This window comes from Puma concolor, chromosome B4, assembly GCF_028749965.1.
Source record: "Puma concolor isolate L17-30 chromosome B4, mPumCon1.1.hap2, whole genome shotgun sequence".
Taxonomy (NCBI): Eukaryota; Metazoa; Chordata; class Mammalia; order Carnivora; family Felidae; genus Puma; species Puma concolor.
In genome coordinates this window covers 123,223,624-123,238,612 of record NC_141673.1, presented here as the reverse complement: position 1 = coordinate 123,238,612, position 14,989 = coordinate 123,223,624, and the positions used below count along the sequence as shown (strand labels likewise).

The following is a 14,989-nucleotide window of genomic DNA, read 5'->3' as shown; positions in this document are numbered from 1 at the left end:
TTATCAATTTTATTGATCTTTTCAGAGAAGCAGCTCCTTCCTTGTTTTGTTGATTTTTCTTTTTTTTTTCTAGTTTAAATTTTACTGACTTCTCTTTATTTTTAATTGCTGTCTGCTTGCTTTGGGTTTATTTTGTTCTTTTTTTAGTTTCCTGTGGTAGAAGCTTCGATTATTGATTTGAGACTCTGACTTTTCTGTGCATGGTTATAAATTTCCCTTTTATTACTGGTTTAGTATGTCCCACAGGTTTTAGGATTTTCACTGAGTTGATTTTTTTTTTTTTCATTTTCTTCACAACTTCCTCTTTCAATATTGTGTCACTTTCTTGCCTCTGTGGTTTCTTTTGTTATTAATTTATTTAAAACATTTTTAATGTTTATTTTTGAGAGAGAGAGAGAGCGCGTGAGCGCTCGCACAAGTAGGGGAGGGGCAGAGACAGAGGGAAACACAGAATGCAAAGCAGGCTCTAGGGTCTGAGCTGTCAGCACTGAGCCTGATGTGGGGCTCAAATCCACGAACCGTGAGATCATGACCTGAGACAAAGTCAGATGCTTAACCTGAGCCACCCAGGCACCCCAGGCCTCTGATTTCTGATGAGAAATTTGCTCCCAAGTTAATTTTATTGTATAAAGAAAATGTTTTTCTCTGGCTTCTTTTCAAGATACCTTCCTTGTTTTTAGATTTCAGAAGTTTAATCAGGATGTGTTTAGGGGTAGTTGCCTTTTGAATTATCCCTTTTGAGATTTGCTCAGCTTCTTGATTCTGTAGTTTTATGTCTTACCAAAACGAAACATTTTCAGCCATTCTTTTTTTTTAATGTTTTATTTATTTTTGAGAGAATGAGCTTGAGTGGGGGGGGGAGGGCAAAGAGAGAGGGGGACAGAGGATCTGAAGCAGACTCTGAGATGACAGCAGAGAGCCCACTGTGGGGTTTGAACTCATGAACTATGAGATCGTGACCTGAGGCAAAGTCATATGCTCAGCCACCTGTGTGCCCCCAGTCATTCTTTGTTTGAGTACTTTTTCTTTTTTCTGCTTTTAAAAAAATTTTTAATGTTTATTTTTGGGAGAGAGATGGGGGGGCAGAGAAAGAGGGAGACACAGAATCCAAAGCAGGCTCCAGGCTCTGAGCTGTCAGCACAGAGCCCGACCTGGGGCTCGAACCCATGAACTGTGAGATCATGACCTGAGCCAAAGTTGGATGCTCAACTGACTGAGCCACCCAACTGATTGAGTACTTTTGTAGTCCCACTTTATATCTCCTTTTCTTCTTGAGACTGATGACATAAATGTTAAGAATTTTTGTTATGGTCCCAAAGGTCTTTGAGGATCTGTTCATTTTTATTTCTTCACACTCTTCCCTGTTGTTTATATTGAATAATTTTGATTGTTATATCATCTAGCTCATGGATTCTTTTACTCTCTTTCCTTGATTCTGCTATTGAAGTCACATATTGAGCTCTTAATTTTGTTTATTGTACTTTTCAGTTCTAAAATTTTCCATTTGGTTCTTTATATTTTAGATTTTTTTCTGAGGCTTTTTATATTTCATTTCTGTGTTTGTAATTGCTCATGGAATCATTTATTTATTTATATTTTTTAAGTTTATATATTAGAGAATGCAAGCAGGGAAGGGGAAGAGGGAGGGGGAGAGAGAATCCCAAGCAGGCTCCGCATTGTCAGTGTAGGGCCTGATGTGAGGCTTGACCCAAGAACCGTGAGATCATGACCTGAGCCAAGATCAAGAGTCAGATGCTTAACTGACTGAACCATCTAGGTGCCCCTGGAATCATTTTTTAAAAAAAGATTTAATTTAATCTCTACACCCAGTGTGGGGCTTGAATTTATAATCCTGAGATCAAGAGTTGTATGCTGTACCGGCTGAGCCAGCCAGGCATTCCTCATTTAGTCATTTTTATTATGGGTGCTTTAAAATCTTCATCAGGGGGCACCTGGGTGGCTCAGTCGGTTAAGCGTCCGACTTTGGCTCAGGTCATCTCATGATATGTGGGTTCGAGCCCCACATTGGGCTCTGTGCTGACAGCTCGGAGTCGAGCCTGCTTTGGATTCTGTATCTCCCTCTCCCTCTGCCCCTCCCCTGCTTGCACTCTGTCTTTTTCTCTTTCGCTTTCAAAAATAAACATTAAAATTTTTTTTTGTTTTGTTTTTAAATCTTTATCAGAAGATTCTAACATCCTGGGGTGCCTGAGCGGCTCAGTTGGTTGAGTATCCATCCATCTTCGGCTCAGGTCATGATCTCACGGTTGGTGAGTTTGAGCCCCACATTGGGCTCACTGCTGCCAGTGCAGAGCCTGCTTCACATCCTCTGTCCATCTCTTCTCTTTGACCCACCCCTACTCATGCTGTCTCTCTTAAGAAGAATAAAAAAAAGGATAATTGTAACCTCTGTCAGATGTTAAAATTACAAATATTTACGTGTTGACATCTGTTGATTGTCTTTTTCATTCAATTTGAGATCTTCTGGTTTTTGTTACGACAAATGATTTTATTTATTTTGAGAGAGAGAGAGAGAGAGAGAGAGAGCATGGGAGGGGCAGAGAGAGAGGGAGAGAGAATCCCAAGTTGACTCTACACTGCCAGCATGGAGCCTGATGTGGGGCTCAAACCCACAAACCATGAGATCATGACCTCAGCTGAAATCAGGAGTTGGATCTTTAACCAACTGAGCCACCCAGGTGCCCCTATGACAAATGATTGATTGAAACCTGAACGTTTTTGTATTATGTTTTGGGACTTTGCATCTTACACAAACCTGTTTTAGCTGGCTTTTTCTGACACTTGTCTGATTTGAGGAGTTGTGGTTGGCATCTCCTTATGCCACATGTGGGATGAAGTTCACATTCCCTCTTGGGCCTTTGTTGACATTTGAGGGAGGCTGCTTGTTAATGCTAAGCAGAGGTGCGTATGATGGTGCTCTACCTGATCGCCACAATGGATATGGCTTCATTTACCACTGTGTGTTGGTGAAACTCCTAACTCCTTGCTAGATGTTCTGACACCACCCCAGGGACAGGATCAGTTTCCTTGTTACTGCCAGATGGAGGTGAAAGTCCAGGCTTCCCTTGTTGTCTCCATTGACACAGTGGGGGGACATGCTCATTACCAGCCAGTGAGGTTGAGAATTCTGGTTCCCTGTTTGTTCTGCTCTTACACTACCCCAGGGGTAGTCTTGGAATGACTCATAATCTCACAAGAGTGGATGTCTAGGTTCCTTGCTTGACCATTGCAGGAGTGGGTGGGATCAGCTTTTTCTGTGGTAATGTGCTGGAGTAGAGCAGCTACTGTCTAAAAGTTTTCTTTTCCTAGCTAATATGAGCCCTTCCTGGTTGTTTGTCTAGCAAGAGAGAGGAGTCCTTTCATTTGAGCTTTTTTTGGGGGTGGGGGGGGTCTGTTCTGTGCTTGTCGGTGCTTCTGGGTTGCTGACTTTGTCCAATCAAAGAGTGGGATATATTAGGCAAAAAGAAAACCTATGGAACCTCAGTGCCATGTTATTCCTTGAGTCCTGTGGTTTCTAGCTAATTTGCCTTCTTAACATTTTTCAGAATGTATTTGTTTCATTTATAGTGTCTACAGGTTTTGTTTGCATTGCCTAAGAGGGAAAAGTACATCTCCATCATCCAGTAAATGGAGGAAGTGTAGCCTTTGATTTCAATGAGTTGGCTCTGTTGTTTTTGATTTATATTTCATTGATTGCTGCTCTGATCCTTATTTCTTCTTTTGTTTTTGTCCTTTAATTTCTTGAGGTAGAAGGTGAAGTCATTGATTTGAGATTTCTAACAGGTATTTAGTGCTGTAACTTTTCCCCTCAATTATTGCTTTTAACTGCCTTGCACAGATTTTGGTAAGTTTTGTTTTCATTTTCATTCATTTAAAAATAGATTCAATTTTCTCTTTTGGTTTCTTTTTTGACTTACTCGTCAGAGAAAATTCTTTGTATTACTTGAAACCTTTAAAATTTATCAGTAGTTGTTTCATGGCCTGAATATAGATCTGTCTTGGTGAATCTTCCATATGTCCTTGAATAGAATGTGTATTTTGCTAGTTTGTGTAGAGTATCCTGTCAATGTCACTTAATGTCAGTTTGTTTGATGGTGTTCTTCTGGTTGATAATGTTGTTCAAAGTTACTATATTCTTACTGATTTTCTGTTTACTCGTTCTACCAATTGAGAGAGGTTTGTTGAAATCTCCATATATAATTGTGGATTTTCCCATTTCTTTTTGTAGTTCTGTTATTATTACATCATGTAGTTGGAAGCTGTTACTAGATGAGTAAATGTTTAGGATTTTTATATTGTCTTAATGAGTTAAAGCCTTTATCTTTGTAAAATGGTCCTCTTTTTTCCTGATATTGTTGATTTTTTTATGTCTTTTTATGGAAGTGTAATTAACATAGTGTTACATTAGTTTCAGGGGTACAATATTATTCAACAATTCTATACATTTCTCAGTGCTCATCAACATAATCATTAATCTAATCACCTTTATTATTGTTCTTATCTATTTTACCGACTTACATTTTACTGTTTTCCATTTTACTCCCCATTCCCCACCTTCCCTTCTGGCAGCCCCCAGTTCTTTGTATTTATGGGTCTGTTTCTGTTTTGTTTGTTCACTTACTGTTTTCTTTTTTAGATTCCACACGTAAGCTAAATCATATGGAATTTGTCTTTCCCTGGCTGACTTATTTTAGCATTATACTCTCTAGATTCATTCATGTTGTTGCAAATGGAAAGATTTTATTCTTTTTTTTTTTTAATGGCTGAGTAATACTCCATTACCTACACATACATGCACACCTTCTTTATTCATCTATCCATAGACACTTTGGTTGCTTCCATATGTTGGCTATTGTAAATAATACTGCAGTAAACATAGAAGTACATGTATCTTTTTGAATTAGTATTTTTGTTTTATTTCGGTAAATATTCAAGTGGAATTACTGGATTATATGATACTTCTACTTTTAATTTTTTGAGGGATCACTATACTATTTTACACAATGGCTGCATCCGTTGAGTTTCCACCAACAGTGCATGAGGGTTTCTTTTTCTGTATGTCTCCTTTGGAGAAATGTACATTCAGGGCTTTTGCCCACTTTTTAATCAGATTTTTTTGTGTGTGTGTGTGTGTTGAGTTGTGTAAGTTCTTTGTATTTTATTTTATTTTTATTTTTTAACATTTATTTATTTTTGAGACAGAGAGAGACAGAGCATGAACAGGGGAGGGGTAGAGAGAGAGGGAGACAGAATCTGAAACGGGCTCCAGGCTCTGAGCTGTCAGTACAGAGCCCGACGCAGGGCTCGAACTCGCGGACTGCGAGATCATGACCTGAGCCGAATTCCGACGCTTAACTGACTGAGCCACCCAGGTGCCCCTCTTTGTATATTTTGAATATTTACCCCTTATCAGATTTATCATGTACAAACATTGTCCCTGTTCAGTGGATTGCTTTTAGTTGAGGGTATCCTCAGCTGTGCGAAAGCATTTTATTTTGATGTAGTCCCAAAGTTTATCCTTGCTTTTATTTATATGCCTGAGGAGACATATCTAGAAAAATTTTTCTGTGGCTGATGTCAAAGATATTACTGCCTATGTTTTCTTCTAAGAGTTTTCTGGTTTTAGGTCTTATATTTAGATTTTCAATCTATTTTGAGTTTTTTTTGTGTGTGTGGGTGACTAAGAAAGTGGTCCAGTTTTGTTCTTTTTTTTTTTTTTTTTTTTTTTCAAATGTGTGCTTACTTAGAGTGTGAGCAGGGGAGGGGCGGGGGGTGGGGGCGGGGGGACACAGAATCTGAAGCAGGCTCCAGGCTCTGAGCTATCAGCACAGAGCCTGACGTGGGGCTTGGACCCACAAACCTGAGCTGAAGTCGGATGCTTAACCGACTGAGCCACCCAGAGCCCCCTCTCTACTTTGTTGTTGATGTATAGAAATGCAACAGAGTTCTGTATATTACTCTATTATTCTTTTATCTTGTGATTTTACTGAATTCATTTACAGTATAATAAAATGATGGAGTCTTTAGAGCTTTGTATGTATAGTATCATGTCATCTGCAAACAGTGGCAGTTTTACTTCTTCCTTACCAGTTTGGATACTTTTCGTTTCTTTTTCTTGTCTGATTGCTGCAGCTAGGACTTTGGTACTGTGTTGAATAAAATGGTCAGAGTGAACATCCTTGTCTCCTCCCTGATCTTAACAGGAAAAGCTTTTTTTAAATTTGCACTGTTGACTATGATGTTGGCTGTGGGTTTTTCATATATGGCCTTTATTATGTTGAGAAATGTTCCTTCTACACCTACTTTGTTGAGGGTTTTTATCATGTATACATGTTGTACTTTGTCAAATGCCTTTTCTGCATCTATTGACATCATATCATTTTTATCCTTTCTCCTATTAATGTGATGTATCATGTTGATTCATTTGCAAATATTGAACTACACTTGTATCCTAGGAAAAAAATCCCACTTGATTGTGGTGAATGATTCTTATTGATTATTGTGGGATTCCGTTGGTAATATTTTGTTGAGAATTTTTGCATCTATATTAGATAGGATTGTAGTTCTCTTTTCTTGTAGTGTCTTTATCTGGTTTTTGTATCAGGTTAATGCTGGCCTTGTAAAATAAATTTCGAAGCTTTACTTCCTTTTTTTTTTTTTTTTTTTTTGGTAATAGTTTGAGAAGACTAGGTATTAACTCTTCTTTAAATGTTTGGTAGAATTCACCTTTGTTAAACCCACTGTCTTTGTGAAATAAGCCTCCTTTTTCTGATAGTATTGATTAAAAAAATTTTTTTTAATGTTTATTTTATTTTTGAGAGAGAGAGACAGACCACGAGCAGGGGAGGGGCAGAGAGAGAGAGAGAGGGAGGCACAGAACCTGAAGCAGGTTCCAGGCTCTGAGCTGTCAGCACAGAGCCTGACGTGGGGCTCGAACCCATGAACCGTGAGATCATGACCTGAGTTGAAGTCAGATGCTCAGCTGACTGAGCCACCCAGGCATCCCGATAATATTGATTTTTAAATCTACTTTAAGTGATATTGATATAACCATTTTTACTTTTTTTGATACTCCATGATGTAATATGAACTGTTTCTCTGGCTGCTTTAAAGATACTTAAAAGTATATTATATATAAAGATTTTTGCCAATTGTAATCATATGTTTTAGTTTACATTTATTTCTTTGGATATATTGACACATGGTTTACATTTCATTATGTTTCTATTGCTTGGTGTTTAAAGAGTGCTTTTGTTCTGTATGCTTACAATATCATTAAGAATGGCAAATTGTTGACATTTTTCCCGATTTTTTTCACCTGCATTATCTCCTTGTTAGTGGCTCCAAATTCAAGTATATTTGGCCTTTTGAAGTTAACTTACAGCTAACTTAAACTGTCTTCATTTATTTTTAAGTAAACTCTACTCTTGGGGCTCAAACTCACGACTCCAAGATCAAGTGTCATGTGCTCCATTTACTGAGCCAGCCAGGTGCCCCATACTCTGTTAATTTTTTAAAGTATTTTTTCTATGTGTTTCATTTTAGTTATTAGCTATTACTTGATTTCTTGTGCTGTAAATCTTATACAATATATTTTTCATCTTTTTTTTTCAGTATATTTTTCATCTTAGACCTTGGTCATTTTCATCGCTAGAAGTTCAAATTTTTAAAAACTCTTATTCATATTTCTACTTAACATGTTTAATGTTTTTGCCACCTTTTTTACAGTGAGTGTATTCACTATAATTGTTTTATAAGATTTGTGTACTAAATTTGTTATGTGTCATTTCAAGATTGGTTTGACTGGTACTTGTTTCATTATTGGATGTAATTTGTTGCTTCTGTGTGTATGTCTTGTAAGTTTGTATTGATTTTTAGTCATTGTGAATTTTATCTTGTTATGTTCTCTATTTTAGTATGCCGAAAAATACTTTTTGTACTTTGTTCTGTGACATGGTTATTAGAAAAGTTTGTCCCTTTTGGGTCTTGGTTTTATGTTTTGTTTAGATAGACCAGAGCTCAGTTTAGTCTAGGGTTAACTTTTCCCACTTTCGGAGGCATAATCCTTCTTAGTACTTTGATGCAGTATTAATTATTGGGTGTTTTAATTCTGACTTTCCGAAACAAGCATTATTTGCATCCTTCTGTGAGTTCTGGTGCTGGGGTTATTTCTGATTCAACTGGTGGTTCTCTACCTGGCCTTGAATAGTTCTCTCGCATGCAAGTACTGATTACTCAGTATTTTCTAGGACAGGCCTCCTTAGATCTCTTCCTTTTTCTTTTTCTCTAGCTCTCTCCTCAGTGCCAGTATTCCTTTTGAGTTCTAACTGCCTTGGCTTTCTTGGACGCCCAACATTATTTCTTCAACTTGGGGAGACCACATGCCCTGCCTGGGTTCCTTCTGCCTTGTTCATGGCCTGGAAACTCAAGGCAGTAAGCTGGGCAAATGTATGGCCTCTCTTGTTGTTTGTTTTTTGTTTCCCAGGATCACTGTCTTTCATTACTTTTCCAAAATCTTCAGTGCTGTTGTTTCATATACATTTTGTTAGGTTTTTGTTATCTTATGCAAAAGGTTGAAGTTGGTCCCTTTTACTCAATCCCGACTAGAAGTGATATTATTATGGTTTTATTGTACATTTTCATAATGACTAGTGATGTTGAGCACATTTTAATTTGCTTGTTGACCATTTGTGTGTTTTCCCTTGTGAAGAGTTTGGTAAAATCCCCCCCCCCCCCTTTTTAATTCTGTCTTTTTAAAGATCCTTACATGTCCTGGAGACTAGTCTTTTGTTAGATAAATGTTTTGTAAGTACTTTCTCCAAGTCTGTGTTTTTTTCCCTCCTTTCCTTTTCTTTTTTAATGTTTATTTATTTCTGAGACAGAGAACATGAACGGTGGGGGCGGGGGGGGACAGAGAAAGGGGCAGACACAGAATCCAAAGCAAGCTCCAGGCTCCAAGCTGTCAGCACAGAGCCTGACGCCGGGCTCTAACCCATGAACCGTGAGGTCATGACCTGAGCTGAAGTTGGACGCTCAACTGACTGAGCCAACCCAGGCACCCCATCTCATTTACTTAACTGTGCTTTTGATGAGCAGAAATATTTGTCTGATGAAGTCTGTCAGTTTTTTGTCTTTATTGTCTACTATGAGCTAAGACACTTTTGCCTAACCCTGAAATCATGAAGGTCATTTGCTTTGTTTCATCTAAAACTTTGTTTTTGTTAATTTATACTTAGGTCTGTAATGTATCTCAAGTTAAGTTTTGTAGGGTCTGTTGTTTGCATCTGGATAACCAGTTTCTGCCCCATTTGTTGAAAAGAGTCTCCTTTCCTTACTGAACTGCTTTGGTGAAACAGCACTTGGCTGCGTAAGTGGGCTATTGCAGGAGTCTTCATTCGGCTCCATTGATTTATTTGTCTGTCTTTATATCATTGTAATACTAGTTTGATTATTTGTACTTTATAGTAAGTCTTGAAGTTAGATTTGCAAGTCCTTCAACCTTTTCCATCCTTATCAAGATTGCTTTGCATATTTTAAGTCTTAAGCACTTTATATAAATTACAATATTAGCTTTTCTGTTTCTTCAAAAAGGTTGATAGGATTATGATTATCATTGCTTTCAATCTGTAGGTCAGTTTGAGGAGAATTGACATGTTAACATGTTGAGTCTTCCTATTAAAAAAAATATTTTTAATGTTTGTTTATTTTTGAGAGAGAGAGAGACAGAGTGTGAGTGGGAGAGTGGCGGGGGGGGGGGGGGGGGGAGGGGGGAGGGCAGAATCTGAAGCAGGCTCCAGGCTCTTAAGGTGTCAGCACAGAACCTGACACGGGGTTCGAAATCATGAACTGTGAGATCATGACCTGGGCTGAAGTTGGACACTTATCCCACTGAGTCCCCTGGGTGCCACAAGTCTTCCTCTTAATTACAAGGTATATCTCCATTTATTTAGATCATCTTTGTTTTTTTTTTTTTTCTTCCCTATATTTTGTAGTTTTCAGTCTTTGGTCTTGCATGTCTTTTGTTTTACTTTTATTTATTAAAAAACATTTTTTTAAAGTTTATTTATTTATGTTTGAGAGGGAGAAAGACAGAGCATGAACAGAAGGGCAGAGAGAGGGAGACTGAGAACTGAAGCAGGCTTCAGGCTCTGAGCTGTCAACTTAGAGCCAGAAGAGGGGCTCAAACTCACCGCAAGATCATGACCTTAGCCGAAGTCAGTCGCTCAACCGACTGAGCCTCCCGGGCACCCCTGCATATAGATTAAAACTTTAATATATCAGTTTTGTAAAGCTATTCCTTTTAGCATTTATTTCTTTAGCAATTTCAATATCTTTCCTTGGCTTTTTATCGTGTATTTATATAGTGTACCACTTACAGTTAATACTGTATCACTTCTTGAATGTGTAGAAATCTTGCAACCATAGAGATTGTTTGATGTACCGTTTGTCTGCTGTCAGTTATGCTCTTGTTATATGTGTTAGATCTATACGTTATAACCTCCAGAAAACAGTATTATAATTTTTGCTTTCAATAATCATTTGTAGTTTTGAGAATTTAACTAAAATTTTTTATATTCTTCAGATATTTACCATTTGTGGTCCTCTTCTTCACTTCCTAAAGATTTATATTTTCATCTAGTACCATTTCCTTTTATTATGAAGAACTTCTTCTATTAGCCTTTGTTGTAGTCCATGTCTCCTGGTGATGAATTCTGTTTACTGCCTTTTACGTGAAAATATCTGTTTCACCTTTGTTTTTGAAGGATATATTAGTTGCATACAGAATTCTGGGTGGAACTACAGTTCTTTTTCTTGAAGCACTTTAAAGATTTTATTTTACTGTCTTTTGGCTTCCATACTTTATGATGAGAAATCAGCCATTTCTCTAATCACCGTTCCCCTGTATCTGATGTGTCATTTTCTCTTGGCTCCTTGAAGAGATTGCCCTGCGTTTGCTTTTCAGCAACCAGTTTGGCTATTTGGGATTCCCTGTGCTTTTTGAATCCGTAAAGTTGTCTTTCTTCAAATCAAAATTTTCATCCACTAGTTTTCAGAACTCTTTTTGGTATTCTCATATTCTGTATTCTTACTCCCTACCCCTTTTCTTCCTCCTTTTCCAGACCATCAGTTATACATGTTCGATTTCTTGATACCATTCAGTCGGTCCCTGAAGCCTTGTTCATTTTTTCCCCACAATTTTCTCTCAGAGTAAAGATTTGAGTTAGTGTAGCTTCAAGCTCACTGACTCTATTTGTCATCTTGATTCTGTTAAATCTGTCCAGTAAATTTTTCACTTCACAAATTTTAGCTTTGGGTTTTAGAATTTTTATTGAATTCTTTTTTATAGTTTCTTGTTGGGATTTCTTATTTCTTTTTTTTTTTTTTTTTTTAATTTTTTTTTTTTCAACGTTTATTTATTTTTGGGACAGAGAGAGACAGAGCATGAACGGGGGAGGGGCAGAGAGAGAGGGAGACACAGAATCGGAAACAGGCTCCAGGCTCTGAGCCATCAGCCCAGAGCCTGACGCGGGGCTCAAACTCACGGACCGCGAGATCGTGACCTGGCTGAAGTCGGACGCTTAACCGACTGCGCCACCCAGGCGCCCCGGGATTTCTTATTTCACTTCATAGAGGTACATTTTATTTGCCTCCTAGGACTCTATTATAATCGCTATTTAAAGTCTTAATCCAGTGTCTAGGTCATCTTAAGGTTGGTTGGCCTTTATTGATTGTCGTTTATCGTAAGCATGATTAACATTTTTCTGGTTCGTAATAGATTAGGTAATTTGGATTGTTTTCTAGACGTTGTGAATGTTGTATGTGGGAAGCCTTGATTCTGTTTATATTCCTTTGAGGAAATTGTTACTGCTTTTATCAGGCAGTTGATTTGGTTGGATTCAAACTGCTTATTGTATATTTTGAGCAGTTGCTTAAATCTTCTTTTATTTCATTTTTCCTTAATTGGGTTCAAGCTTGTTCTGTGCAGGTATGGTCCAAGGTTAGTGAGACAGATCCTGTATGTACAAATTTGCCTTCAGGCTAAAAGTAAGTCCTGAAAAATGGGAGACTTCTTGCTGGTTCCTTCCAAGTTTTGACTTCTAGTGGGAAACCAGAATCTGGCTGTTTATCTGTATAGGAGTTTCTCTCTTATAACCTTACTTAGCTGTTTTGGAAGTACAAATGAATTTTATTACAGATTTAAAAATATTTGGTGTGTTTCAGTTCATTGCAGTTATTATCTTTTATTGGTCTTAAATGATTTCATCTTTGGCTGGCAGGAACCTCTTTAGGTTGGCTGATAAATCCTTTGGACATGACTACAGTAGTCTTTTATTGCTTCCTGGCTAGTTGATAGAACAAGTTACCTGGACTTACTTGACCTAGACCAAGAATTCTCTACATCTCTTAGGGGTCCTGGTTCCTTTGGGAAATGTTGTTTGGAGACCACAACCTTGGCACTAGGTTGCTCATTTCTGTTTTAACCTTGAGCCTTTGTAAAACACAAGAGAATATAGATTATTTTGTTTTATTTTTTTTAAAGTTAAAAAAAAAATGTTTATTTTTGAGAGAGAGAGCATGAGCAGGGGAGGGGCAGAGAGAAAGGGAGACACAGAATTCAAAGCAGGCTTCAGGCTCTGAAGGTGTCAGCACAGAGCCTGACACAGGGCTTGAATTCATGAGCCATGAGATCATGACCTGAACTGAAGTCGGACACTTAACCGACTGAGCCACGTCAGGTGCCCCAAGATAGGTTATTTTAGATTTATTTTTTATCTTTTGCTTAAAAAAAAAAAAAAAAAAAAAAAGAAATAGTGATGGTAAATGTTTTATCCTACAGATGCATCTGTGTGCCACAGTTATATCTTCTATATAATATGAGGAAGATCAAACTTAAAACCTTCTCTTTTATCATTTTATTTTTATCTATTTATATTATTTTCATTTATTACCTTGTTGTTTTTGCAATATGATGGTAATCACAGTGTGGGCAAGCCAGTATGAGTGCAATAGATTGTTACATAACCACAGCTTCCTGAAGGTCAGTATTTTTGTTGGCTGTACTTGATTTAGTGAATTGATATAGTGGGTTTTATCTTTTGGCAGAAGAATCTAATATAAAGTAGTAAAAGTATTTGGAAATTGACATTTACATTCTGAAGATGGAAAATAGTTGCATCATTTTTTGCTATACTATATGATGTAGAAAAGAAAGAGCCACCTTGTGTAACTTGGCATTTGTTGGGGCCATTTCAATTAAAGGTGTTTTTTCTTTTTCCTTTAACTATAACTTAACCTTCTTTTCTTTTCCTGAAACTTTTTTCTTTAAAGTCTCCTATATTATTTTTATCTTTAGTAGGAAGATATAACATGTAGTAATGTATTGCTACAAAAATTCCAATTATAAAAGAAATGAAGTATTTTAGAATAAAGAAATAAATTCACTCATAATCTTACCATCCTCACCATAATCCTGTTAATATGTTTTGTATATTTTAGAGTTCATTTCTATGTATAAATATTTGTTAATGTACTATTACATTAGTTCTCTCAGTGTTATACAGTTAGACTTTTCATACAATTTTTATAGTTATAATAAAAAGCCATATAAAGTATTTTTATATACATACATTTTCATGTCTTGAAATTAAAGTATATAAATGATATAAAAATGACACATAGTACTTAGTGCCTATTTCTATCATATTTTTACTTTGGCTCTCTAGAAATGAAGTAATTGAATTAGTATTTTTCTGGAATCATGTTGCTATAAATTGCTTTCCAAAAGAATTGGATTATAGTGCTATCAACAGTATATGAAACAGTATTTGCTGGCCCCCCCCCCGATTTTTTTTTAATGTTTATTTATTTTTGAGAGAGAGAGAGAGAGAGTGAGTGTGTGTGAGCAGGTGAGGGGTAGAGAGAGGGAGACACAGAACCCAAAGCAGTCTCCAGGTCCAAACTGTTAGCACAGAGCCCGATGCGGGGCTCGAACCCACAAACTGTGAGATCACGACCTGAGCAAAGTCGGGCGTTTTAACCAACTGAGCCACCCAGCTGCCCCTCATTTAAATCAAAATTCAAAGTTTTTGACTTTGGCTCTTTATTTTAGGAGAAACCAAACCTAACTGACTATGATAATACTAGATAATCCTAGACAGAAAGCAAAGGGATAGAGGCAAATGTTAAAAACTGTGCTTCATGGGGCGCCTGGGTGGCGCAGTCGGTTGGGCGTCCGACTTCAGCCAGGTCACGATCTCGCGGTCCGTGAGTTCGAGCCCCGCGTCGGGCTCTGGGCTGATGGCTCAGAGCCTGGAGCCTGTTTCCGATTCTGTGTCTCCCTCTCTCTCTGCCCCTCCCCCGTTCATGCTTTGTCTCTGTCCCCCAAAAAAAAACAAAAAAAACAAAAAAAACACCTGTGCTTCAGCCCCCTCTTTGTATTTATTCATGTTACAAAAAATCATGGCAGGAATGTAATAGTTGAGTAATACTTTTGTAAAGTTGTTATCTGATGGTGTTCCTGGTTGGCTCAGTCAGAGCATGTGACTCTTTGATCTGTGGGTTGTGAGTTCACACCCCACATTGGGTGTAGCAATTACTTAAAACATGTGTGTATATGTGTATATATTTATATACGCACATATGTATAGATGTGTATAAAATTATCTGGTGTTCTGAGGATGATCCCATGTCGAGGAGAATTACTTTGTGAGGAATATTCTGAAAAACTCTTAGTGGTAAGTAGTGCACATACTCCCACATTTTTAATAGTTTTGAAGTTATAGAGAATTTGTTATAGCTTGGTAATCTGAAAAATCTTTTTTTCTTTTTTTTACATAGAGATGTGAACTGTGTCCTCATAAGGATGGAGCTTTAAAAAGAACAGATAATGGGGGTAAGTACAGAGACTTTTTAAAAATTTTTTATTGAAAAGTGGAGTGGGGGGTATTTAAAAATATCTGGCAGTTCATAT

The 14,989-nt window shown here is 37.3% G+C and overlaps 1 protein-coding gene across 16 annotated transcripts in view; it reads left to right on the top strand.

The window, feature by feature from the left end:
• The window catches only part of MLLT10 (MLLT10 histone lysine methyltransferase DOT1L cofactor), a 241,101-nt gene that overhangs the window by 26,201 nt on the left and 199,911 nt on the right, over positions 1-14,989 (top strand). For all 16 annotated transcript variants that reach the window (XM_086714783.1, XM_086714788.1, XM_086714796.1 and 13 more), the window contains one exon: positions 14,857-14,911. In XM_086714783.1, the coding sequence (XP_086570909.1) occupies positions 14,857-14,911 (55 nt within the window). The remainder of the gene's footprint in view (positions 1-14,856; positions 14,912-14,989) is intronic.